The sequence below is a fragment of the Panthera onca genome, chromosome D2 (assembly GCF_046562875.1).
Source record: "Panthera onca isolate mPanOnc1 chromosome D2, mPanOnc1 haplotype 2, whole genome shotgun sequence".
NCBI lineage: Eukaryota > Metazoa > Chordata > Mammalia > Carnivora > Felidae > Panthera > Panthera onca.
The window spans coordinates 9,842,023-9,869,795 of NC_138349.1; the positions used below are offsets into that span (position 1 = coordinate 9,842,023).

At 54.4% G+C, this 27,773-nt stretch overlaps 1 protein-coding gene across 20 annotated transcripts in view; it reads right to left on the minus strand.

Moving 5' to 3' along the window:
* The window catches only part of TACC2 (transforming acidic coiled-coil containing protein 2), a 210,936-nt gene that overhangs the window by 72,157 nt on the left and 111,006 nt on the right, over window positions 1-27,773 (minus strand). For 14 of the 20 annotated variants that reach the window (XM_078434899.2, XM_078434907.2, XM_060641293.3 and 11 more), the window contains one exon: window positions 24,854-24,988. The exons of 4 other annotated variants lie outside the window; for them this stretch is intronic. In XM_078434899.2, the coding sequence (XP_078291025.2) occupies window positions 24,854-24,988 (135 nt within the window). Of the gene's footprint in view, window positions 1-8,851; window positions 9,328-24,853; window positions 24,989-27,773 lie in introns of those variants that run through there. 2 more of the 20 variants (XM_060641307.3, XM_060641306.3) reach the window with 1 other exon arrangement.

A 27,773-nucleotide genomic window follows, 5' to 3' on the forward strand; every position in this document is an offset into this window, starting at 1 on the left:
TGCCCATGGCAAACTGGACCCAACAGTTGGCCTGAGTCGTCAGCGTCAGCCGCACAAGGACACAGAGCAAACTGAGGATGGGGCCTCCCCACCTCTGCCCCTACTCCTGCCCCCACTCCTGCCCCCATCCCCAGCTCCCACCTCTACCTCCCTACCCCCAGCTCCCACCCCTACCCCTACCCCACACCCCTGCCCCCACCCCCAGCTCCCACCTCTACCTCCCTACCCCCAGCTCCCACCCCTACCCCTACCCCCCACCCCTGCCCCCACCTCCAGCTCCCAATGCTCTGCCCAGAGCCAGAGGCTGCTGCTGCTTCCATTTAAGGACAAAGCAGAGTAAACCATGGAAGCGGCCAACCCAGAAACAACCGTTCTAAGTAAGGAGCGCTGGCAGGTGCAAAAAGAGCTCTGAGAAGCCCACCGGCCCAAAAGGTTCTTCACTTCACAGTGGCGGGGCCGGGGGTGGGGGCATGCACCTTCCTGGCCCCGGCAGCTGCTCCCCTTTGCAAGGGCGAAGAAGGCAGAAGCAAAGGTAATGCGCTGCCATCCCCCCAGCCTCCTTGTAAGCCTCTGCAGCTCGGGCAGCAGCCGCCCTGTCCCTCTCCCCGCTCCAGGAGGAGCAGCATCCTCAGGTGGATGGAGAGGAAGGCAGGCAAGAGACACCAGCTAAGCGACGGCCAAAAGACACGGCAGAACGGAGAGGGCTGAGTGCACAGTCCTCTAAGAAGAGCAAACCATCCAGGAGGAGAGAGGGGGAGACAGCAGGGCCGTGACCTGTCACTGGGTGACCTGCCATCCGCTGCAGCCCGCAGTGTACTTGCTTGGGATGCTCTGGGCAAGGGCATCGAGGCAGAGTCACGTAGGGGAGACAGGCAGGCAGAGCACTGAACCGGCCGTCCTCGTGGCAGTGGGTCCCGTCCTCACGTGGGGCCCGCAGAACCTTAACACCCGAGGTCGAGCCAAGCCTCTCCTGCCCCTCCAAGTCCCCGGCTGCAGGGCCCCTCAGCACAGCTCAGTGTGGAGCAGACGTGTGCCTAGGATTGTTTCTGCCAGTAAGACTATCCATTTCTTCATGCATTTATTCATTCAACAAGCTGTTTACTGAGTGCGTACTACGTGCTCAGCACTGTGCTAGATACTGGGGACAAGCACAATAAATACAAGGCCCTCAGGTTGCTTCCATTCTGATGAGAACAGTTCAAAGAGATCAATCAGGGTAACCTGGGTGGCTCAGTCGGCTAGGTGTCCAAGTTTTGGTTTCGGCTCAGGTCATGATCTCACGGTTCATGAGAGTGAGCCCTGCATCGGGCTCTGTGCTGACAGCTCGGAGCCTAGAACCTGCTTCAGATTCTGTGTCTCCCTCTCTCTCTCTCTGCCCCTCCCCCACTCACGCTCTGCCTCTCTTTCAAAAATAAACGTTAAAAAAAAGTTTTTAAATAAAAACAAGAGACAAATCAATAACTATATATTTTGCAGAGTATTATGAAGAACTCATACAACAGAATGATACAGAGCTGCGGTGTTCAATACAATCAATCGCCTCTTGCCATGCGTGACTATTTTAATTAAAATCCAAAATTCAATTTCTTGGGGCCCCTGGGTGGCTCAGGCGGTTGGATGTCCGGCTTCGGCTCACGTCGTGATCTCACAGCTTGTGAGTTCGAGCCCCGCGTCAGACTCTGTGCTGACAGCGCATAGAGCCTGCTTCGGATTCTGTGTCTCCCTGTCTCTCTACCCTACCCCACTGGTGCTCTGTCTCTCTCTCTGAAGCCTGAAGAGCAGAGACCAACCTTGCTGCTGGGGACACCAGGGGCCTTCCCAGATCCGTTAAGCACGCCCTCTCCAAGCCTATCTAGGTCCAATATGCAAAGAACGGAACGCAGTGGGGACCTGATGAGCTGGACTATGTCTGGGGAGACGCAGTACAAGGAAAGGAGCCAGCAAGGACTTTGGAAAAAGCGTGGCAGTAGGAATATAGCCTTCCTCTCTGCACAGCCCAGGGCATTTTCTGTCTCAAAAATAAACATTAAAAAAATTAAAAATAAATAAATAAATAAATAAATAAATAAATAAATAAATAGCATTCAATTTCTTGGGGGTGCCTGGGTGGGGCAGTCGGTTAATTATCTGACTTCTGATTTCAGCTCGGGTTATGATCTCACAGTTCATGAGATCAGGCCGCACGTCGAGCTCTGTGCTGACAGCACGGAGCTTGCTTGGGTTTCTCTCTCTCTCTCTCTCTCTCTCTCTCTCTCTCTCCCTCTCTCTGCCCCTCCTCCCCAAAATAAATAAATAAGCTTAAACAACAATAGATTCAAAATAAAATAAAATGCAATTGCTTGCATGCACTATCCACACTTCAAGTGCTCAACAGCCACGGGCTAGGTGGCTATCATACTGGGAAGTGCAGATGACAGAACTTTCCATCATCCCAGAAGGTTCTATTGGACAGCACTGGAGAGTAACGGCAGGAAAAGCTGTCAAGATTTGAAGCTGGAGATGGGTCTGTCAGGCTGACACGGTGCGGAATGCCTTCTGGACGACCCATAGCACGTGCAAAGGCTCTGAGGCACTTGAGCATTGCACGTTCAAAGAGCTGACAGGTGACCAGTATGGCCGGAGAACAGCTGGCAAGGGGAAGTGGGAGGCCAGACCTGCAGGCCCCCACAGGGAAGGTGGGACTTCAGGTGGAAACCAGTGGGAAGCAGACAGGGGGAAGGGCCCTGATCAGTCTGTTTAAGGAAGAAGGAGCGGGAAGAGGAGGAAACCAGACTTTCTGGGTGCAGCAGCTGGCTGGATGGGGTGCCACGTGCTGATATGGGGAGCTGGGCTGGGACTGGGTTGGTTTGTATATAGATTTTTTTGTGTTTGAGAGAAGGAAGGCCATCGGCTCAGTTTGGGACACATTAAGCCTGGGCCCTCCATCAGAAACCTGAGAGATACGAAGTGAGCAGCTGGGCAAGCAGGGTGCTCAGAGAAAGGGGAAGGGCATCAGCCAGGGGGTTCTCAGTACGTGATAGTATTTAAGCCCATGCGACAGCTTGCAGAGAGCACAGAGAGACAAAGCATGTGGCCCAGGCCAAAGACCTGAGGACCCCTGTGCTCATAAACAGTCGTGAAGGTAGGGGGCACGGATCCCAGCGCTGTCCTGGCCAGCTGTGTGACCAGGGGGGGTCAGCCCGCTACAACCCACCGCCTGTTTTTGTAAGTAAAGCTTTACTGGAACACTGGTTTTACTAATTGTCTAGGACTGCTTTCACACTTGAACAGCAGAGCTGAGTTCTTGCAACCAAGACCATATGGCCTGCAAAGTCTAAAATACTTACTACCCAGCCCTTTATGGAAAATGTGTGCTGAGCCCTTGCTGTAAGCCATCCAGAGGCCTCAGTTTCCTCACCTCTAAAACGGGGCTGGAAGTGCCTGCCTCATAGGATTAATGGATGCCGTATGTCCACAGTGGAAAACATCCAGAACACAGAAGTTTCTGCTAAATCTAGTCTACTCAGGGCCGCAGAACTTTGCACTCTTGGCTTTCACGCTACAAAATCCAGATACGTTTCCACGTCTGGCGACACAAACAGCACACAACTGCTCTCCAGAAACAACGGCTAAAGGGAACCTGTAAATATAAACAGAACCAGGGTTCATCTGAGCCACTGCTTCTGACGCGGGATGGGTGTGTATGAGCAGTTCTGACTAAGCCAGCTCTTTGTGGCCAACCGGTCCTCCCCAGACTCCTTCCTGTCCAATCTGAAACACAAGCATTAATCCATGAACAATTGGTTTTCACGGAGCCACTGTTTCCAATGCCTAAGTCCTCGTCATCAATCTTAAGGGGGAAAGGATGGAATTATTCAATATCCTTTGCTCACCCAGGAACGCTGGGCAATCCATCTGGCACGAACAGCCAATCAGATTTCAGGCTGAAGTAGGTCCTAGGCAACCAAAGATACAGCCACAGAAAATACAGGCCACAGATGGTGGAAAGAAACAGGGGGATGGGGGCAGAGGGCCTATGGGGAGAGAGTGGCCCAGACTCCACCGACCCAGATGTAACACGTACCCATACTCACCCGATAAATATGCCAGCCATGTCTGCTCACCCTGTAACGACTGGGCGCTCCATCCCACTGCCCCAGCAGAAAGGGATGGCATGACTCCCTGGACAACTGGCAGCTCCCTGGAGGGCCCCGGAAGGTTCCTGCCTTCGGCTCACCTTAGCGAAAGCCTGCAAGTAAGTCCCACAGAGAAAGCAGTAAAGGACCGCAGGGGCCATGCTGGAGATACCGAGGAATGACGGCGGAGGAAAAGCGCTTGCTTTCGCCCTCAATGTTTGTGTCCCCCCAAAATCTGTTTGCTGAAACTCTAACCCCCGGGGTGGTGGTATCTGGAGGTAGGGCCTTTGGGAAGTAATTAGGCCATAAGGGTGGAGCCCTCGTGAATGGTATCAGTGCCCTTAAAAGAAGACACAAGGGCGACTGGGTGGCTTAGTCGGTGAAGCGTCTGACTCTTGATTTTGGCTCAGGTCGTGAGCTCGTGGTTCATGAGTTCGAGTCCCGCATCAGGCTCTGCACTGACAGAGTGGAGCCTGCTTGGGCTTCTCTCTCTCCCTCTCTCTCTACGCTGCCCCTGCTCATGTGTGCTTTTTCTCTCTCTCTCTCTCTCAAAATAAATAAACGTTTTTAAAAAAATGAAGACACATCTCTCTCTCTTTCCTCCCTCCCACCCCCATACTCCCTTCTCCGTCCTCCTCCCTCTATCTCTCTCTTCCCCTCCCCCCCCCCCCCAACAAAAGGATCAAATCTCTGCTTTCTCTTCTACGGCCAGGGATGCATGGAGAAGACAACCATCTCTAAACCTGGAAGTGGGTCCTCACCAGACCCCAAATCTGCCAGCACCCTGATGTGGGACTTGCAGCCTCCAGAACTGTCTGGAGACAAATGTCTGTTGCTTTAGCTCCCCGATCTGTGGTATTTTGTCATAGCAACCTGAATCAAGACAGCACCCAAGAGGTTCCCTCGGGACTCAGGCAACTCCCACTGTACAGCTAACTTTGGAGCTCATTCCATTTTAGGGGGCACAAAACTCAACTGATTCTGTCCAACGATAATATCCAAAGTGTAATCGGCTTCCTGGAACCGAGAAGCTGTCTGCAGCCCACATCAGGGATGCGGTCGCGTGAGGCAATGACTTAGCCAAGGGTCACCTCGAGAAACAAGGCTTTGAAAGAGATCTGGTGAGGCCTCCAGTCAGATAGATTCCTACCAGCAGCCCCAGCAGCCCTTTCTGGCCTTCTGAGCTACTGAAACACCGGCAAACTTTAGGCACACAGTGTACCCACTTTGGCCACGGGCGGGTGCTTTCGCCTTCTGAGTCTTTACAGACAGGGTACCTCACCTGGAGAAACCCTCGAGGCAGGGGGGGCAGAACCAGAGTCTCTGGGCTTGGCCACTCTCTCAACTATCAGTCTTGTCCCACCTGCTTGTCAAATCCCGGCCCAAGCCCATCAGCTTTCCCCCAGGGTGCTCCTAATCCAGTTCTCTCCTCCCGGCAGATGCCACGTCCTTCTCTTGGTGGCAGCAGAAAACCTCTATGGTGAATCTGCCACCATCCTTAATCTGCCCCTCTCCACCCAGCCTGGCCTTTCTACTTTGCTCTACGGGGGCATGGGTCCCCCTAGCTGATCGGGAGCCCCCGGAACCGGCTGGGGGTGGGAGCTCCAATTAAACATAAGATAAAGGACTTCGTGCCGCTTCGTTCAGCAGCAGCAGGGCCACAAGGGGCCGCCGCCGCGGGAGGAAGGCACAGGCGGGAACAGCAAGTCTGATCAATAGCCGAGACCACGCTTAACTGTAGCACTTCCTGTCCTTTCCCTGCACTTCCCAGCGTGGCTGCGCTGGTTAGCGAGTGTTTTCTGCAGCAGATTTCTCCTCTCCCAGCTTCCCCTGTTCTGTTTGGAAACAGTGGCCGCTGTTGCTACCGGAACTTCTTTCCCACACAGGAAAGAAGCAGCCAGAGAAGTGGCCAGACTTCCTCACCGACCAGGATGGAGACACTGAGCTAGCTCAGGGCTTCTCAAACTTTCTCGTCGACAGCTCAGCGGGCATCTCGACAGATCTCTGGCTCAAATGGAGAGTCTGGGGAGGGGCCTGGGGCTGTGCATTTGTTAACAAGCCCCTCGGAGAAGGCGATGCAGCAGTTTGGGGACCACCCTGGGAGGAACAAGGGAAGGGTCGATGCTTGAGCCTCCACCCCACCCCCCCACCGGCTCCCAGCCCCACGTGCCCTCCTGCCCCTCCAGGATTTAAGTTTCCACCAGCCAGGAGGGAGACTCAGGACTCTGGATCTTACCCCACCCCCCACCCCCGACCTGCGTACCCTACCGCACTCTGTACAGCGTGAAGCTACCAGGCAGGGCTACAAAAGCTGCCCAAAGGCACCCCGCACCTGAAAGCACAAGGCAAGAAAGAAATCCTGAAGCTAGAAAAATTCCTGCAGGCATTTCCACCTCATCCTGCCTCCCTCTGTCTTTTGGTTTCACTCTTCCGCGGGGGTGCCCAACTCCGGCCCATCTTTCGGCAGAGAAAAACAGACAAAGGGTTACTCTAGATTCCAGTTGTCACGGACGGTCTTACAGCAGAAGTCCACCCCAAGTTCACCTCCACCCCAGCAACCCCGACAGCAGCAGCAGCAGCTTCTTCGCCACGGACCATGTGCCGCACTGTCTTGTGCGTGCGTTTTGAGGCGCAGGGAAATACACACCATCGTGCAAGGCTTGTGCCTGTACGGAAGAGGGGCGCTCCCTTAACACACTTTTTAAAACCTCTAGACTGGAAACGAGCAACTCGGCAGTAGCAAAGGAGCCCCTCGTTATTCAGACAGCAGAGATGGGGTTTTAGAGAAAAATAACTGTTGGGAACGGTACCAGCCCCAAATATGTCCCCTCTCTTCATTTTTAAAAACAAAAAAAGGGTAGGGGGTGGAGGGTGGGATCAGTGAATGAGCATCCGTACTATCCTAAAGATCTCCATTTAGAGACTGCAGAAGTAGCAGTTCCAGGGAGAGATGCCTCAGGCTGGCGCACAGGAACGAACTCAACCATGCAATATTGATAAGCAGACTTCAGCACAATGTGGCCGATCAGCCTGGAGTTTTACCCAAACGCCGCTATCCCCACAGGGCAGAACCAACCTGTAGGGGCCTTATCCAAAAGGCAGCTTCTGCCTAATTGAATCTCCCCAAACTCAGCCCTCAGCCAACAGAATACTGGTCATTTCTTAACTCAACGGGGAAAGAGGGCGGGGATGTTGGGGACCGGTGAGCTGAATTTCCAATGGCTGAGGCGCATATTTTCCCAAGCATGCGGTCACATTGTCTTTTCCAAGCCTCTTACGCTCTTTGACAGGCGTGAGTCCTGATACCAATTAGTTAGTGATTAGCACTGATGAACTGATTTCCAGTTCACAGACTTTTAAAAAATAGGTTGAAATTGTTCTCTTCTGCCTAGGCTGCAGTCTTTTCTGGTGATACGTATTTCCAAGCATCTAACAATATGACACAGGGACAAAAAACAGGGTAGGCGTAGTACAAGGCTCACAGCATTAAAAAAAAAAAAAAAAGTCTCCAGCTTGATGTGCCTCCCGTTGTAAGATGACACTTTCCCAAGCTACAAGGAGGAAGACAAATGATCAGTGCACACCTGCTCCTAAGTATGGTTCACTGCTAAAGAGACGGGGCCTTAGAAAACCATGAGGCTCAGCCTAGCATTACATCACCGCGCTGAGCTAGCTCCTCATTGAAGCCCAGGCGTGGGGACCAGTGAGGAAGCCCCACATGGCACCCTGTCCCTACTACAACACCCAGACCAATCCCTGCTAATCTTTTAATCTACACATCAGTGGCTCTCAGCAAGCAATCACTTCACCTACCGCCCCACCCCCAGATGCCCAGAAAATACTCTTTTCTGAAAGACATTCTTCTTTTCGGGAAAGTAGAGCAGGTAAGCCTGGGATGTGGAGGCCCACCTTGGATGCCGGCCTGACCTGCTGAAATGTGCCCGGCAGCCAGCCAGATCTACCCAATAAGCCCCAACCTCCAGACATGCCTGGGGAGGAAATGGATACGACCATACAGAAATGGCAATACTAAGGATTCCAGGATAAAGGCCTCTTCTGAGCACATCAGCTCTGTGGTTTGGAGAAAAGATTGGGCTCCGGAATCAATGCAGTCAAGCCCTGCCTTGACCAATGGACCAATGACAAGACTTCCTCTGGCTTGACTAATAATAGCAAGCAGCCTTGTCCTCCACAATGCTCACCAGAGTGAGTATACGGATGCTTAAGCTAACAGGACTGAATGTCTCCCAGCCATGATCCACACCATCTGCCTGGCCAGGCGACTGGCTGCCCCTAAACTGGTCTGTCTCCATGGGCACCAAGCTGCCACACTCAAGGGTTCTTCCCAAGAGGCCCTTGTTGATGCCCGGCTGTTCCGTTGCAGGAAATACCACTGTGCTGGGGGTGCAGAGTTAAGATGCTCATGGCAGGAGCCCCGGAACATGCACTGGGCCGCTGAACAACTGAAATCGAATGCCAGAGGGTCATTTCTGCCGGGTGGGGGGCAGGCGGGGCAGTCCTAGGGCTGCCAGACGCTCATTCCAGAGGGAGGACTAAATGCTAAAAGGAGCAGCCACCAGGCAAAGCCATGTAAGGCTGCCGAGAACCCTGGGCCAGCCCGGGCTCCAGGCTGCACGGGCATCTGGAGAGGCGACACTAACAAAGCCCAGGCAGCCTCTCCTCCTCCCGGGGTAGGGAGGGGGGGGGCCCTCCGGGCGGCCCCGCGGAGCACTTACATTGCCTCGGAAGCCTCCAGGTTCGGGTCGCTGGTTGGGACTGGCTGCAGGGACTGCGACCCTCCCATCCTCGCTGCGCCCTGGCGAGCAGACTAGCCGCGAGCGGGGCCAGCGTCCTGGCGCGATTCCTCCAGCCGGGAGCCGGGACGGACCGGCCGGCGGCCGGGGCTGCTGCACTGCAGATGGGAGCAGCTGCTGGCATCCGTGGCGGTGGCGGCGGCGGCGGCGGGGAGCTGCGGCTTAGGGCCGAAGCCGGAGCCCGGGGAGCGAGCGCCGCGGAAGTGTGCGCGCGAGTGTGGCCGGCGCGCGCCTAAGAGTGTGCGCGAGTGTGGCCGGCGCGCGCGGCTCTGCCCGGGGCGCGCGAGTGTGAGCGTGAGCGCCGGTGTGGTCCGAGTGGAGCTGCTCCTAAACCCCCCGGCAGCCCGGCTTCGGTGTGTGACACGGTGATGTCATCATCGCCGAGCGGCCCCGACGCCTGCATCTTCACAAAGCTCCGGCGCAGGCTCCGGAAACGGGGCCGGGGGAGGGAGCGCGAAGACCCTCCCTCTGCGTGCGCGCCGCCTCCCCCAGCCTCCCCTGCCTCGCCCCGACCGACCGCATTGTGTGGCTTTGAAATGCAAATGCACTGCGGGCTGGGGAGCCCGGGGCCCCAAGGAGGGAGGGGCGTGGTGGTCTCCGCCGAGCTGACCGCAGGGAGAAGTAGGGGTATTCTCCACCGCCCCCTCCCACCCGCCCCCCGGCTGGCTCATCCCTCCAGAAGGAGGGGAATAGACTTTTCTCCCACCAGTGTGTGTGTGTGGAGGGAGAGAGGGCAGGTAAACAGGCTGCGGCGGGAAATGTGCAAGATGTGTGCGGTTTTCCAACTGTCCCCTTCTGCCTCCTTCAGGCCGGTGGCCAGGCCCGGAGCCCGATGAGGCTTGTACCAGAGAGATCCCAGGGCCTGACTCCCTGCTCACAGCCAACCCGGTCCGGCCTCCGATTCGCTCAGACAATTGGTAGGCAAGGTGGAGAGAAAGAAGCCCACGGCCTGCCACAAGGTCTGCAACCCCACCTTTGGCCACCAGGTGAGTTCTCCACGGAGAAGCCCTGAGCAGGTGCTCTCCCTAACCAGAGGCCAGGCAAGCTAACAGGCCCGTGTCAAGCCCTGAAAGCCACAGGGTGACCAGGGAAAAGACAGCCTGCTGTGACCTACAACCAAAGGGCCCAACTCTGTGATTCCAAACACACCCCATCACCGCGGCCCCCGCCCTGGCAAGGGCAACAATGCCCAGCTTGCCAGGTCCCCCGCCTGGCTCCAGCTAGCTCACAAAGGCTCAAGGCTTGGGCTCCGGGACCTTCTCACCAAAAGCTACTAGAGAAGGGTTCCATCTCTCACAGGTTCGAAAGTCTGGGGCACTCCTGGGAGCCTGACCATTTGCCCCGGCTCTACTTTCAGTGCAACTGTACTGTGCGCTCCAAACACAGGCTGGCAACCGAATTAAAGCGAGCCCCTGATGATCAGCTGAAAACCCTTCTACACTTTCCCGGCATGTCTTCACCCCATGGCACAGTAAGCTTAAAATGCATCTAAACTGTGGCCAAAAGAAAAATAAAATGAACACAGAACTGCTCAAAGCATTTAGAAATTTCCTCCAATACCCTGAGTGTTTTCTGAAGCTGTGGCAAGGATGTTTGGCCAGGGACTTTTGAGGTTGCCGCTCATAACGTCAGGATAGTTCTAGACTTCGTGGCCGACTGGCTTTCTCCTGTGCCTGCTTAAGATTATTGTCAAACAAAACGCCAGAGAATCAAAACTGTTTCCCAGAACAACATGAAATTTGCAGGAAACCCGGAGAAGGTTTACTTTTGCGTTTCGATGAAGGCAGCTAATGTCAATCTCGCAGGCAGGGTAACTGTCTGGGTGGCCCGATGAGGCTTGCTCTGGAAAGCACGTCCTGGGCAGCCGTCACTCACTGTCGGCGCAGGGTGTCATCTAGGGGCAAAGTTCCCGCAATTTGTTCGCCTCCGGTACCCTGAGGGTTTGTTTCCCGCCAGAAAGCAGATCTCTTGGGCCCCATGTACACTTGGGAGTCCAAGCAACCTTACTGCTTGGAGCTGAAAAATTTCATAAGCACTAACCTAGACAAGATTTTGAGGAAAGCGACCCCTTCCCTGGGCACCAAGGGTATGGGCTTTAGCCAAACTCAGCGCTACAAAAATGAAGAACCAGGGGTGCCTGGGTGGCTCAGTCGGTTAAGCGGCTGACTTCGACTCAGGTCATGATCTCGCGGTCAGTGAGTTCAAGCCCTGCGTCGGGCTCTGTGCTGACAGCTCAGAGCCTGGAGCCTGTTTCAGATTCTGTGTCTCCCTCTCTCTGACCCTTCCCTGTTCATGCTCTGTCTCTCTCTGTCTCAAAAATAAATAAACGTTAAAAAAAATTAAAAAAAAAAAATGAAGAACCACAGTCAGAACTCATCAGCTTTTTGGTTCACGACACGTGAAAGCAGAGAACCATCCAAAGGTCCTCACCCTCAGCAGGTGAGGGTTTGCCACAATAACAGGAGAGGCCTTTGAAATGAGACCAGAATTCAAAGCCTGGCATCTTCTTCATTTGCGGTATAGGCTGCAGCCAACCCCTTAACCATCCTGAGCCCTGCTTCCTCAGCTGGCAGAAGAGGGAAAGTGTGGACTTTGCAAGGTATTGGGAAATTAAAGAAAATTTTATGTATGTGTGTGTATATATATAGGGTCCCAGGACCAGGCCCCTAACTGGTGCCGGGCAGTGTTAACTTTCTTTCCTTCTTGATGAGAAGCATCTTCCCCTAAACGAGTGCCCTTAAGGAAATAAGGAGGCGATAAAATGAGATCCTCTTAGGTGGAATCCCAGCAACTCAAATGTCATGACACAGTGACACTTCACTTAGCAGGCTGCCACCGACTCAGTGATGCCAAAAACGCCACCAAGAACGTGGGGAAAAACAAACAACGATGTGGGCACCGGTGGGGTGGATGCCACGGAAGTCCAAACGTCACGAGTCTGTGTTGTGTGCTTACAGAAGAACTTCTGACATCTTCGTTTAGGGCCTCTGGATGCTCAGCTGGCACATGATTAAAACAAATTTGGTTACCTAGTAATTCAGCTGACAGAAAACGTCAAACTAAAAAAAGCAGGGGAGGGAGAGCGACTCCAGAGGACAAGGGCCGCAAGGGCCTGCTGCTGTTCATGTGCTCACGCTCCCCTCTCTACCTCTCTCTCTCTCTCTCTCTCTCTCTCTCTCTCTCTCCCTCTCCTTATTTCAGTTCGGGTCATGATCTCACGGTTCGTGAGTTTGAGCACCACGTCAGGCTCCGTGCAGGCAATGCAGAACCTGCTTGGGATTCTCTCTCTCCCTCTCTCTCTGCCCCTCCTTCTCTCTCTCTCTCTCTCTCAAAAATAAACTTAAAAGAAAAAAGTGAAAAGATAGACAAAGCATTCAAGCCACACCAAGGAAACTCAAAACAACAGCAGTCCAGAGCCATCATCCGACCCAGCGTCAGTGCTCTGTAGACCCAGCCCCGGGTCATGGTTTATCACGAGAACTGCATATAACACAGACACCACCCCCTAGCCCCCACTCCTGCCTCACCCTCCTCCCTCCCTCACCCCGTCCCACCCCAAATCGTTCCGCAAAGGTTCAATCGTGGGTTCGTACAGCGAGAAAGCACAGATTCCATCTGAAATGACTAAAATGCCAGCGGTTAGCACTCCAGCACTCACGCCCTCAGCTATCCACACCTGCAGCGAGCACCCACCCGGCCACGCTACTGTCTACAGCTGAGCCTACAGACGCCATGCACGGTTCCCCTCTGCTTACTCCTGATCTTTCTTCCGGAGGTGCTGCCTTCCTTCCCATCTCTTCATTCCCAGCTGGTTCTCCAGACTTTTCCCTGCCCCAGGCACAGCGTGTCCCCTCTACAGCAAACCAGTGATCCCTGAAGCTTCTAGCAGTGGCTGCAATGAAACCGTGAACTCAGCCCCTCTTGGGGCCTCTGGATCACCGCACACATATTCCGGGACCCTGCTGGCAAGCTAAGTCCACGTCGACCGGCCCCACTGCCGACCCTCCTACTCATGTCCTCAAGACACCCTCGAAACCTGGATAAATCGAGGGATGCACCCATGATTTCTAAAACAATTAGCGATTCAACACATATTAACACCCTTGCCATGTACCTGGCCTATAAACGTTGAGTAAGACAAGTCTGTCCTCAAGTTACTTACTGACACATACCAGAAAGATCGGCCGACCTGCCAAATCTCTGTACCTGAGAGATAAACTATGTGCTAGAGACTTTTAAATCCCACTGGGCCACAGTCAAGGTGGGGGAGCAAGTTGAAACACCTCTGAGACTGCAAGAGAAACAAACTTGGGCCGCTCTCCCTTCGCCTGCGGCCTCGGAGAGGTCTCCAGTTGCCATAGCAGCCGTGCTCTCCAAACAGGACCGATGGACCCCTGCACTGCTAATTAGCCCAAGCACACATGCTAAAGAAAAGTAGGTCAGATCACAGAAAATTCCATCTGGGGAACACTAAGAATGTAAACACCGATGGAGGAGGCCCAGGTCCTGTTTCTTCAAGTTGCTGGCCTTCACCGCCATCCAGTACACCGTGGTGGGGGCTGCGGGCCGCTGCCCAAAACCGCGTGAACCTTCTCTTTAGGGAGCCGGCTCTGACCGTACTACCACCGCCTGCTTGCGTCTTGCTCCTCCGTCTGAGGCCCCCAAAGTCCAACCCACGTCACACCACTCTGTGCTCGCTGACGTCTCCCTAAGGTTCCAGTTGCTGGGAGCTGTTCCATTTCAGCCCTTGCGTGTGGCCCAAGTTCAGCGACCACACGCGAACGTGAGCCCGAGACCAGCAGATCCGGCCAGCAAATAGGACCAGGTGCGGGCACGAATGGCACCCTGCTGGCACATTCCCCACCAAGTCTGGTGGTGACAGATCTGGGATCCTCGTCCCCGGGCGTGGGAGACACAGCTTGGATGTCACACGACCTTGCTCCAAAAGCTGACCACTGCCTTCGGGAAGAAGTCCCAATTCCATATCCTGGCTTTGATCCTGTGACACGCTCCACCCTGTACTTGAGCAGGGCCAGGGTCCTCCCTGTGACCTCGCTGCCGAGCAGGCGCCCTCCTCACCTTCCCCAGCTCTCTCAATGCCTCCCAGGTATCAAGCCGCAGCCCCGGGCCAGCTCCTGGAAGGGTCAGTCCCAGCCGGCCCTCAGACTTCTCTCGACCGCTGGCAGGTGGGAGCCTTGGTGCATCCTTGTCCCATCCCACTTTATCCGTGTGTCTGCACCTGCGCTCTGCTCTCCAGCCACACGGTGTGCCCTACGTACAGCCAGGGCTCCATAAACACATGCGGCGTGAAACCACAGAGGGCATGGGCAAAGGTCCTGGCAAACGTCTTGAATTGTTTGATGAATAGAGAAGGGGGAGAAGACTGATGGGTTCTATCAATCTTCTAGACTCCAACATTCAACCTCACATGCTCACCCTCGGGAGCCTGAGTGGTTTCCTTGGGCTGAAGCGCAAGCTCAGGTAAAAATCCCATCCCTTCCAGAAAGTTCTCTCGCGTTCTTCTTGGAAAGGGCTGCTCTACTATATGTCTTCCTCACCATCTTCACCATATCCGCATGAGACCTTCCAGAGTTCCTTTCAAACAAAGAAGTTCCAAAGACTACTCTTCATGGGGAACATTCTTTCAATTCTGTCACGACAGAAAATGGAGGCTGTGGGTTTTACTGTTATGCCCAAAGAGGCAACCCAAAATGAGCTAGAAATCGGTCAAGAGAGAGGGGACTCACTTTTGTTTCTAAATGAAGCATGCAGGTTGCAATTTTAATCTTTGATTCCTACAAGAAGGAAGGCAGGGGGGCGCCTGGGTGGCTCAGTCGGTTGGGCGGCCGATTTCGGCTCAGGTCATGATCTCGCGGTCCATGAGTTCGAGCCCCGCGTCGGGCTCTGTGCTGACAGCTCAGAGCCTGGAGACTGTTTCAGATTCTGTGTCTCCCTCTCTCTGACCCTCCCTCGTTCATGCTCTGTCTCTCTCTGTCTCAAAAATAAATAAAACGTTAAAAAATATTAAAAAAAAAAAAAAAGAAGGCAGGCTGATGGGGGAAACCTCGGGGGCTATGAAAAACTTAAGTTAGTGCCAAGAAGTCTCATCACATGAGAAAGGAATTAGTGGCAAACAATGCACATCCAAGACGACAAAATAAGAGCCTCAAACACCTTTCTTCCTTTACCAAATCCATTCAGCTCTTTTGAGATGGAAGTTGTAGGAGATGCTCCTGAGATAAACTTTCTGGAAAATATACCCTACGTAATTTAAAAACAATTTTTTTAAGTTTATTTATTTTGAAAGAGAGAGAGAACACAAGCAGGGGGGAACAGAGAGGGAGAGAGAGAAGATCCCGAGCAGGCTCAGCACTGTTAGCACAGAGCCAGCAGGATGCAGAACTCAAACTCACAAACCGTGCGATCGTGACCTGAGCTGAAATCAAGAGTCAGATGCTTAACCGACCGAGCCACCCTGGTGCCCGCTCTACCTAATTTCAAAAAGGATTTAAGCTTCCAATTCAAGGGAGCAAAAAAGAGGGGCACCTGGGTGGCTCAGCTGGTTAAGCATCCAACTCTTGGTTTCAGCTCAGGTCATGATCTCACAGTTCGTGGGTTTGAGCCCCACATAGTACTCCGTGCTGGCAGTGCAAGACCTGCTTGGGATTCTCTCTCCTTCTCTCTCTGCCCCTCCCCGGCTCCCCCCCCCCGCCCCGACTCAAGAAAGAAAGAAAAGGAAAGGAGGGAGGAAGAAGAAACTCAGGTAGAAAAGGTGTAGAAAAGCCAGAGGGGGTAAGGTTATTCCAGAAGCCCTTGTTGGAATAAGTTGCAGTCTCCCAACAGCCAACGCAAAAAGGGAAACGATCACGATCCGTTACATAATTCACAACACCCAGTAAGTTTAAAAAAAAAAGTCACTCCGCGGATGAGCAGGTGTTTCTATGAATGACACTCTCAATATATTCTTTCCTGTGGGTCCTCTGCCAAGAGCCCATGAATATGGTGGCCCACACCTTCAACAGCACCCTTCAATTTCAAAGCCTGCTTCCACGAGCAAAGCAGCAGCTACTCGGCTTCCCCCAGCAATCGGGAAAATCAGAAAGCGAAGAGGTTCACAGAGGATATGTTTCAAGTTGTCCCATCCCTCGGAGAGGGTCCCCACCATCCATGTTGTCACGGCAACACGGTTCTAGAAGAGGAAGCAAAGGTCAGCATTACAAGGGCTCCGTCAACGAAACAATGCCTTGGAGCCTCAATCCCCCCTCAAAGAGGGAAGGGAGCCTGTCTGGCTCATCTCTCAGTGACTGTCGGTGCGAGCACGATGCCACCAAGTGCAGAGGAAGCCGTAAATTTAGCAAAACATGCAGGACACCGTGAAGTCACTGAACCCGATTCCGCGGAAGTGCTCAAAAGCCACCTGAAGCCGTGACAAACGGCATTCTGTGAACGAATGAAGAAGAGACACTCAGGAAGGTGAAGAAGGCGGCTTCAGAGAGGCAATGTCAAGATCAAGGAGCTGAGAGGAGCCCTTCAGAAAACTGTTTAAGCCCCTGCGTATTTACAGAGAAGGGTCTCTGCTTCAGCAGCAAGAGTCAAATGTGAGGTGAGAACAAAGCCCCGAAAACCTGTCAGAATAACAGGGGCAGAACTCTTTGTTCATTCTAAATATTAACATATGGCTATCATGAAAGCCTACATCTTAAAAAAAAAATGAAAGCCTACATCTTGTTAAATATAAAATAAGCCATTTTCGTAATTTTTCATGTGTTTTTTTTTTTCAAGGTAAAGTCGCAATTAAACCTTTTCCCCGCTATTCCCATACAACTTTGACTTAAGCGGATGCATTTTATGTGGCCTTTCTCAGGTAACAGTTGTCTTTAGATAATCCAGGTTGTTCCTATAACTGCCGGTATTATGCTAGGTTTAAGATCACAGGCAAAAACAAACAGGGTGGCCCAAGGTGGACATCGGGCCAAATAAAACTCTGACCTCCAGAGTTCAAGCCCGCCCTTAGACACAACATCAAGTTTCGCTCAGACCTGGGAAGAGAGAAACGGCGGACTTGCCTGGGCCAGAGGTGACTGCCTCTGCTCCAGATCAAGAACATCACCAGTGTTACCCCTCTTTCTTCTCGGGGAAATCTTTCCAAGAACAGAAAATTCCATAAGCACTTTTCAGTGCCTGTTAAGAGAGATTAAAAACTGTACTTGGTTTGAATGTTGATGTGTTAATCCACTGAGTTCCTCTAGAGCTTAAGCTTAAGGTTTTAGAGGTTACTTGGTCCCAGGGAAGAGAGGCCTTTGAAGAAAAACATTCAGTTGCAAGCAGAGAGGGGATCTCCCAGCTGCCAAAATCAGCAGCAGGCTGGTTTCTGAAGCCAGACTGGTGAAAGAGGTTGCGAACTTTAGGCCCCGCCACCTGCAGCAGGAGAGGGGTCCTGCCCGGGGCTCCAAAGAGGCCGGTCGGGGTGGAAATGCTCCCAAGATGAAAACACAAACAGGTGCAGCCAGAAGCTCCAAGTGTCTCGCTTCTTCTCTCACTGTGAGCAGAGAGCGGGTCCTCGTGGCTCCCCAGCAGCAGCTCCCCTCGCTAGGCAGGGCACAGGGCAGCTGGTCTGAGGGGGCACGACTCTCCGTGCCTGAGGAGCAGTGACACGGAGCCTGCCATGGGGCTGGCCTCATTGTGAGCGGTGCAGCCAAAGCCAGGCGCCGAGGACCAGAACTGCTGACTCAAGGCTCCGTGACAGAACAGAATCCAGAACGGCTGGGCCAGAAATAGCATCGTGAGCACCTACTGATAGCATAATTAGCATAGCGTCTGAGGCGTGTGCTGTGCGCTGTGTGTGTGTGCGTGAGTGTGTGCAGACGTGTGTGTGTGTGCACGCGCGCGTGTGTGCGTTACCAAGCCCTAAAAATAATACCCTCTTTTCATAACCTTCCCAGCGGGCCTGTCTGTGTAATTCCATCCACACCCTGTCTAGTCGTCGCTGGATGCAATTAGCCTGTAACTGTGTCTGAAGATAAGGGATTATTTTCCCGAAATACTCAGATTTTCAGGAACTGATTTGTCCACGTGAAGACAATCTTTCCCTGACAACAGACCGACCCAATTCCTGCCTCATCCGCTGACTTTAAGGAAGCACGTGTGAGAGGTACCACTGGGTTTCCTAGCCGCTTTCAGAGGCCGGGTATGTATTCAGTTTTGACGCAGAATACGCACCCGCTATATTTACATGGTTTTGCATCTCTTGAAGTTTTTAATCCAGAAAGAGATGAAGGGTTTCTCCTTCGCGTGAGCATTTCCACGGTGCAGCGACTGCCCAGCCTGGGAACATGCCTCTGCTCTCCAACACGGCGTGGCTCCTTTGTTTCTGGGAGGTCAGCAGCTGACCAGAGGGGCCTGCTCTCACCCCTTCATCCCAGGGTAGCAACCACCCCCCCCCCTGCCCCCCAGCGTCCTTAGCATCCGGTTTCTCCTTAGGAAACAAGTTTGGGCAAGGTGGGCTCCTGGAGGGCTGAGGCCACAACTCCCATATGCCCCACGGAATGCCCAGTGCTTAGCCCATAGCTGGGCACATGGGAGGCTCTTGGCCACTATGGGGACACAGGGATGGGTGGATATCCGGGTGGACAGACCCGTAATCAGGGGCACAGAGGAGAGAGGCCAAAACTGAAATTCTCTCCAACTGAGGCCAGAGCTTACGGAGAATCACGGAAATGATCCTAGGTCTTCCCACTGCTGTCACATGCGAAGCCCAGAGCCACGCCCCCCAGCTTCCCGACCTCAGCTCCACCCCCCTACCCCCCCATCGACAAGTCTTGCTTTGCGTATGTGTGATTTTGGTGGGGAGGGGAGGGTGGGGTGCCCAGGAATGAGGTTTGAATTAAACTCACTTCCTCACTCACCTAATTCAGAAAGATTAATGGATAATAGGGGAAATTTCTCATTTACCTGAATCCTTAAACTGACTCAGAGAAGTTACTGAACCCCTCTGATCCTCAGTTTCCTCATTTGTGCACTAAAAACCAATAGGACCTTCCCACCAACGTGGATATTGCAAGGTGTAAGTGAAATAACATACCAAATGTTCTTAGTACAGCAATGCCAGGCATACAGCAAGCGCTCAATACACGTCAGCTGTGGCTGCTGCTGTGCTGTTTCACGGAACAGCAAGAAGTCATTCTGTCCCGGGGAGCACTCAGTGTCCCTGCCTCACTGACGCTCACAGCATCCAGGGATACCAAGCCCAGAGCTCCTCATTCAGGAGGAGGAGTTAGAAGCTGGGCAGGCTCCCTGGGGTAGGAGTCTGCTGAGACACCCGACCCAAACGGTTCCCACCACAACTTTGCTCTCAGAGCTTGTAACCTCAGGCAAGGTCCTGACCTCACGGGGCCTCAGTTTTCCCATCTTTAAAACGGGGACAATAAAAAGGGGGAGGGAGGGAAGCCCCCATCTTTCTAAACCTGAGAAAGGTCACAGGATCCTATGGTTTGCAAAGCCACCAGGCAAGGATGCTCAATGAGATGGATTTTTAAAGTCAGGAGAAGGGGCACTTATTGGGGGCACAAAGTGGGCAAGCCATCCCCAAAGAGCCGGCCGTCCTCTGCCTTGTAGCCAGGACATGAAAAGCTGGGACTGCATGCTGGGTGGCACTGCATGGGGAGTTATACCCCTGCCCTCCTGAGCCCCATGGGGAATTACACCCCTGCCCTCCTGAGCCCCAGCCTTGGGCTGCACAGGGAGGAAATGCCGGTGTTAAGCCCAAGGTCCTGAGAGCCCCCGCCTGGAACCATAGCCCAGCCCAGGAATCGCTGTCCCTGCACAGTCCCCTCAGAAGTATGGCCCATGTCTGCAGGGTCACTACTGTATCCCCAGCAACAGCTTGTGAGGCCTGCACAGAACAGAAGCTCAACAAACATGAGGGAGGGAGGGAGGAAAGAAAGAAGGAAGAAAGGGAGGGAAGGAGGAAGGAAGGATAAAAGGAAGGAAGGAAGGGGGGAATGAAAGACACAAAGACAGATTCAGAGCCTCTCGGGCCCCATAGCCACTGCCCTAGTTCAGTTCACCATCACCTCCCACCTCGACCACAGTACCAACCTCCACTGGCCCCGTGACCTCCAGCCTCTTCTCACCATCCAGGTTCCCCTTGGCCATCAGAGATTTTCCCCACCCCCACACTCAGTCCTGACTCTCCCCTGCTTTAAAGGGGAAACAATCTGGGGCTCCTGGGTGGCTCAGTCGGTGGGTGTCCAACTTCAGCTCAGGTCATGATCTCACAGTCCGTGGGTTCAGGCCCCATGTCAGGCTCTGGGCTGACAGCTCAGAGCCTGGAGCCCGCTTTGGATTCTGTGTCTCTCTCTCTCTCTCTTTCTCACTGCCCCTCCCCCACTTGCACTCTGTCTCTCAAAAATTAATAAACGTTAAAAAATTAAAAAAAAAAAATACCGGGGAAACAATCTTTCTTTCACACTGTGGGTCCCAGCAGACTCCTCAGTCTGGCTACAGGCTCACCCCCAAACCTGACCACCGCCCGCCATGCCTGCGTCCCTTCCCGCTAACCTCACTACTCGGCCCACAACCACCTGTGTTGCCCCCTCCAGTCCATCCAGGCCTCTCCTGACCCACTGCCTAAATCTGCTGGGCATCACCACCTCCCCCCGAGGCTGCGGTACACAGAGCTCCCCCTCCCTGAAGTACCTTTTCCTTCTTCACCCTCAGCAAACACCTAGAAAACCCATGAAAACACGGCTCCCCCCCTTGGAAGCCTCCCCGACTCCTCCAGGCAGAGGAGACTCTCTTCTGGCTCTTCTGTTCTCAGCCAGTTGGAGAGTTTACGTGCTGGATCACTGCTGTGTCGTCTCCTCTCCCCCAGCACTCCCAGCACCGCTGGATGTCAGGGGAGAGCCCGCATTAATTAAATGCCTCCCATTTGTCAAGCCCTGAGCTACATTCTTCACATACCTCATTTTCTCCTCACAATTACCTCCAAGATGTGGGTACTACTAGCCTCGTTTTAAAGATGGGCAAACGACAGCTCAGAGAGGTCAAGTAACTTGTCGAAGGTCACACAGCTCATTAACGGACAAGAGGCAAGTCTCTGCAGCTTTATGCTCCTCCCCCCGCACCACATCACACGTGGGATATGGCACAGAATCAACCCAGGACGTGTATGCCGAGCGGGAGGATGGATGGACAGGCGGATGGATGGACAGATGGTGAATAAATAAAGCAGAAGACCCCACTATATGATCCACTAGACTGAGAGCACTCATCACTTCCTGCAGCTGCTGTAGCAGGCCTGTGACTGCATCTCACGAGCTAAAGAATAAGAGAAGCTGACTAACTGACACTGGCAGGAGCCATGCTAGGTGGGGAAGGGCCCTGAGCCAGGCCTGTGCTGGTGAGAAGCCCTTCCTCCACCCTACCTCCCTGGGGCCCTGTCTTGGATTTCGGGTCTATTTCTCCACCTCCCCTCGGGCAGTCCATGACCGGCCTGCTGCTGGCAACCCCTCTCTTCCCACCTCCAGCTGGGGCTGGAGGCTCTAAGGCATACGCTTGGCTTGGAAGAAAAGCCAAACTCGAAAACTAGCACACAGCAGCCAACATAATATGGGACCAAGGGGGTTACCAGGAATGGAGGGGGAGCTCCCAGACCCCGCTGCCCTGAAACCCTCCACCTTCTGGGAGCTGCGCTGGGCACCCCCGGCCACACCCTCACTGGCTCCTCACTGAACCCCACGTCAGGTCGGACTCCCTTCCAGGCTGCCCTAGGGGTCCCGGGACTCCAGTCCGGCTGGGGTCACAAAGCTGATGCTCTGCACTTCCTCTGGGGACACTCCAGAGAAGCCCCGCCTGGCTGCCCACCCCTCCTTTCCAGAAGAGGGAAAAAGAACTATGGGGCTAGGGTCTCCGGCCCCACCCCTCCACACCTGCTCTGCCCAGACGGAGGCGGCCAACTTCTACCTACTCCCCTGGGGAAGGAGCGGCCTCCCTCCACTGTGCTCCTCGGCCGAAGCCAGCAGGGTACAGCTTCCGGACAAGCCCGCCCAGCTGCCCCCACCCCGGTTCCCATTCCTGAGACGGGCCAGCGGCCCGAAGCCCCACTCGGATGGCCTGTGCTGGTCCTGCCAGGAGGGTGACGCTCTACAGCAGACCCGTGCCCGGTCTGCCCTGTAAGAAGTGGGTCTTTCAGGAATGAGAATGACCGTAATGACAGGTGGCATATGTAAATAAGGAACGAGCTGGGTCAGACCCGAGTCCGCTCGGGGAAGCTCCTGTTGCCAGAGAGCCTCAGCCTCAGCAACCCGACATCTTTAAAACACAGAGGATGGTCCCGACCCCACCTGCAGAATTAACCACCGAGCTGGGAGCTCACACACGTGCTGGCTCCGAGGGCGAGGGCGTGGAACGCTTTTGAAGGGGTTCACGTCTCTAACCTGGGGGAAGAGGGTACCACCCCGGGTGGGGTGAGGGAGACACGCAGTCCAGCTCCTGCCAGGAAAATCCCTCAAGTCCGGGAGAAGTGTGGAGAAATCTGGGGCTGCCCGACATAGGCAGGGCCCAGGGGACATCTCACCAGAAACCCCGGTGAGCCAAGGCCACCTGCCTGTCCCCCCCTCCCCAATCCCAGGCTGCAGTTTGGGGCAGCATTTCTCAGGGGTGTTATGCCCTGGGCCTCCTGTATCAGCATGGGATCACTTCCTCCTTGCAGGAAGCTGCTTCTTAATCTCACTTCTTCCAGGTCTTTCCAGGCAGCCCTTGGCCAGGCTTCCAAGTTACCAGTTCCTGTGGGACAGCTGTCCCCGGCAGGCCGACAGGCACGTCAGTCAGTTCTGAACAGGGATGTTGTTTGCTCAGGTTCACCCCTCTTCCCCCACCGGCCCAGGTACCAACATACCAGGCTCGTTGCCACAAGCCTCCAGAGGCTCCAAAAACCCGTAGTCAGCTGTAGCTGCCTTGGCATGAGTGAGGGCTTTGGACTTGTACTGCTAGAAATTCTTTATCATTGACTCTCTGCCTGGCTGCAGCCTCTTAGAGCTCACCACTACAGGATGCTGTCTAGAATGCTCTTATGGGTCAGGGGGTCTGCTGAGTGTGGAGGCTGCAGAGGGCAGGGCCGGAGGCGAAGGGAAGGCCAGAAGCCCAGCCACCGCAGTGGACAGCGTCCCTCCCAGGACAAGCCCTTTGCTTCAGGCAGGGTTGCACACGGAGCTCTCTTTCCTCCCCGCGGCCTCTCTCAAAGTCACATCTGTTCTCCCAAAGGCTTGTGCCCTAATGATTACCAACGGGGATGGGGGAAGGGAGGGGGTGTGAAAATTCCCAGAGAAAAGCCATTTGCCCTGGAAACGTGGGGTTGTGTCATCATTTCCACAGCAGCCATTAGAAGCAGGACGAGGCAGCAGGAAGCCGCCCAGCATGCTTGCAAGAACAGAACATCTGTCCGTTCGGTAATAAGATGTGCCCTGGGCCTTCTTTGTCAAGACACCAGGCCTCACTGCCCCGCCACTCCCCTCCAAGCCCAAAGAGGAAAAGATAAAACCACAGAGGTGGGGGGAGCAGGGACAGACTGCACCATGCGTGTGCACGGTGAAAACACAAAGAAGGCACGCCAGCTCCAGCAAGAGAAGCCTGGCTGCAAATGGGAACAGATGCACAATGTATCTCCAAACCATGAGACCAACGAGAACTTCAGACTCTCCGGCCCAGGCTCGTAAACAACTTCCATTTCAGCAAAATGAAATTTTCATCTGTGCATTTTTGAAACTTAAGTTGAGAACCTCCACGACCCACACCAGAGGGGAAAAGACAAGTTTTATTTGGATCCCTGGATCTAGGCCACAGCCCCGTGGCTAAGAGCAGCCAGGGAGAGAGAGGACTTAGCAAAGTCTGCAGGTGCAGTGGAGGGTGTTTTTAATCGCAGCCACGCCTGGTCTCGTCTTGGCCCTGGGCAGGACACAGAGCCTCAGGACAGTCTTGGTCAGTGCAGAATCCAGTCCTGCCCTGCCAGGCAGCTAGGGAGAGAGCCTTTAAAAATGCAAATTTGGGGCGCCTGGGTGGTTCAGTCAGTTTGAGTGTCCGATTTCAGCTCAGATCATGATCTCACGGTCTGTGAGTTCGAGCCCCGCGTCAGGCTCTGTGCTGACAGCTCGGAGCCTGGAGCCTGCTTCCGATTCTGTGTCTCCCTCTCTCTCTGCCCCTCCCCTGCTCATGTTCTACCTCTTAAAAATAAATAAACATTAAAATAAAAACAAAAATGCACATCTGATTGTATCTCTATCCTGCCTCAGGGCTGCTGGACCCCCTCAACATAAAGCCCTGGGAGCCAATGAATGGCCCAATGGCCAAAGCTAAGATACTTTGGGCCAAAAAACAGAATCAAGTGTTATTTTATTATAACCCAAAGGATAAAATAGATAACCCCAAGTCCACATTGATAGAAATAAATGAGTCAATAAATCAGTAAATGGGAACTGAGGTCCCCCAAGGAAGAGGGATTCTGCCAGCAGATGGCCTTCAGACTTGAGCTACAGCTTTGGCTCTTCCCTGGCTCTCCAGCCTGCTGCCCCTACCACCCCCCGCCCCCTGAAGATTTTAGACTTGTCAGTTCCCCAGATTCACATGAGCCAAGTCCTTAACATACGTTTCTCTGTCTGTATGTATATATACCTCCTATTGGATCTGTTTTTTTCTGGAGACCCCTGATAATACACTCACTCACGAAGGACGCCCCCATGGTGACACAGACACCTGCCTGCAGGGGTAAACTCCACATCGGCTACAGCCCAAATTCATGGCATCACAGATCCAGATTGTCAACACCTTGCTGGTGCCATACCCGATGGCAGCTGAGTCCAAGGCCTAGGGGGAAGAGACCACCAGGCCCCTCCTCTCCAGCAACCGTGGAGGGAAAGTTTAGTACAATACCTGCTTAAGTCCTTGGCCAGACCCTGGCAGGAGAGAGCGGAAGCTTCTACTCCATCACCAGCTGGGGCAGAAGGCAAAGACACATGTTCTGAGGCTCGGGGAGTGAGATCCGCACAGGCAGCAGCTGGGGAGGTGCTGGGGACACAAAGGGAGAATTATTCCCAGTGGAACTTGGCTCATTAATGGCACATTCATCAGGCCCCCTCACCCCACCCAATTCACCCCACACATGTGGGATGGGCTGTTTAAAGAGCCAGCACATGGCTTCCCTCAATCCCGGGCCCGGTTCCCCGGGGCCTTTGCTTAGACACAGTGGAGGCACCCTCCGGTGCCACAGCCCCCTGGTCAGGCGTGGATGCCTCGTGTGTGAGGTTTCAGCAGAACCTGGTGTTTCCTTGATGGAGGCAGTGCGGGTGCTCAGGAAACTCTGTGAGTTGTCTTGTGTGATTTTTCTTCTGGGGAGGGGACTTTTGTATGATCATTTCGAATCATTTTTTTATAGGCAGTGAATTCTGTGAATCGAGGACTACGATACAGCTTTGCAAACGCCCTGGGATACACCCCCTAAAATCCGAGGCTGATAAAAGTCAAGGCCAAAAGGCTGACAGGTAGCCAAGGAACCTGCACCAGGGACCTGTGGGGACCCTTTGAGAGGTTGGGGGGGGTGCGGGTGCTCAGAGATCTATAGCAGAGCAGCATCCCACATTCAGTGGGTGAGCGCCCCCTGCTGGACATCCAGGGAAATACCCGGAGTGCAGAGAGGGCCCCTGGGTGGGGACCTTACGTAGGAAGGACAGCCACCTGCAAACACATCCTCAAGCAAAGAGCTCAAAACAGGTTTGATGTTCAACTCTGGCAAAAAGCAAGGCTCACGGTGCCATCCACAGACTAAAGCTTGGGAACAGTTTTCGGGGGGAGTTGGCCCTCCCAGCCTCCCTCCAGCCGTCCACTCTGCTGCCCACAGGGAAGCTGGCAGGGCCGAAGGCGGCCCAGTTACAATTATGTGACTCAGCACCAAGGGCCTGAAACCAGGCCTGAGGTTGGAGCCAGGGTCTGAGGTTTCCGAGCCTCTGGTAGAGGGCTCATTTCTTCCCTCTGGGTGGGAACCCCTGCAGGAAGCCCCCCGGATGGCAGAAATACAGGACCCTTGGGTCTCAGTGTCAAGAATGTTCTGCTAATTTCCATCCATCTCCACCAGCTCCTACGTGTGGTTGGCCTCCTGGTGTGGAGCACAGCTGCCAGGGGCGCCCTCACACCCCACGCACCCTCTCTCCAATTCCCTGTCGCTGCTTAACAGGTACTACGGGGTCCGCCTCGGCCTCAACCCCCGGTTCCACCGCCCTGGCCCTCACGTGCTCTGCTCCCACCAGGCCAGCCTCCCTCAGTGCCTACAACACGCGCCGCCTGGGCTGCTCCTGGATTTGCAGCCCTTCCCCAAGCCAGCAATCCCTCAGCCTCCGCGCCCCGGCTTGGGCATTACTAATCGACAGCCACAAAAACAGAAGCTCAACCCCACTGGGAGCTCAGTCTGGTGTGCCTGGTCCCTGGTACCTTACGGTAGGCGGCTGGTCCAGCATGCCCGGCGCCGGGTACCTGGTCCTGTGCCAAACACTTTACACATAGGACCTCGAATAACCCTCACAACAACCCTCTGAGGCAAATGTCACCACTCCCCACTTTACAAAGAAGGAAGGAAACTGAGGCGCAGAGAGTTGAGGTCGCTCAGCCGAAGTCATATAGTCGCAACATGTAGCCAGGCCGCCCGCAGTGAGCACAGGCAGAGGGACAGGGAGAGATGGAGTGTCCCAACTGGGCACGACCAGGCCGGGTGTCAGGAACAGAGGCAGAGCGGGAGCCCAGGATGCCTTCTTCCCCCGTGTAATGAGGAGAAAAACAGAGACCAGAGCATAAGGACCATGGGTAAGCCTGGAGCAAGGCCAGTGCACAAGTGGACAGAAATTTACTAGTCCCCGATTTCGGTTCCTACGGGAGTGACAGTGCTCCCTCCTCGGCAAGCCCCGTAAAGATCTGGTTTGATTTAATGTGAGCTGGAGGAAGGCGATACAGACCGTGGTTCTGCTGCTTCCAGAAAACTCTGGGCAGGGGAACGGCAGGGGAAGGTTTCCGTCTTTGAAAACCCTGGCGGAGAGAGTGGGAGACGCGGCCTGGGATCTGTGGCCCCAGAGCAAAGCCAAATCCACGGGCGAAGAGCACTGACAGTCACACTCCGCTGAGGGGCGTGCCCACAGGTGACAGGTACTTCCCTGCCCTGGGAACACTGGGGGTCCCCTCGGATCTAGCCTGGAGGCCATGGAGCCTGCGCCCTTCACCCTCCCTCCTGCTGGCCCACCACCAGGGCCACACCCTTCCCGCACCAGGCTCTCTGAGCCAAAGGTACCAAACAAATGAATCAACTGCTCTGTTAAGAACAGAGCCGCCCCCCCCCCCCCCCCCCCCCCCCCGCCTCCCAGGGGCCTCCAGCTGGCTGCTGGCCCATTGCCAGGGGTCAGGGGGGTCAGGCCCCAACAGGGAAGCGCTCAGTGACTCAGATCAGCGCCAGAAGCTGGGATTGTCCTCATCTCTCCATCACCCCTTCCTGCTGAGTCACCTCCTTCTCCTTCCGGAACCTCTCTGTCCCGGCCACCTCTGCTGGTGACGACGGCTATGACTTCTCTGAGCAGGGCTCCTGCACGCCCCGCTCTGCCTGCCTCCTCTGTCCCCTCACACCTACCCCCACGGTCACCAGGATAACCCAGCTCGAGTTCTGATAAGGTCCTTGCCCTGCCTGAAAGCCTCCCCAACTTTCTGCAGCCTTAGGAACCCAGGTGAAAAAAACTCCCTGGCCTCCCACACCCCATCTCTGTCCCTGTCCCCGCCCAGGTTTGTCCTCTCCCTCTCTCTATTCCAACCCCACCAAGCT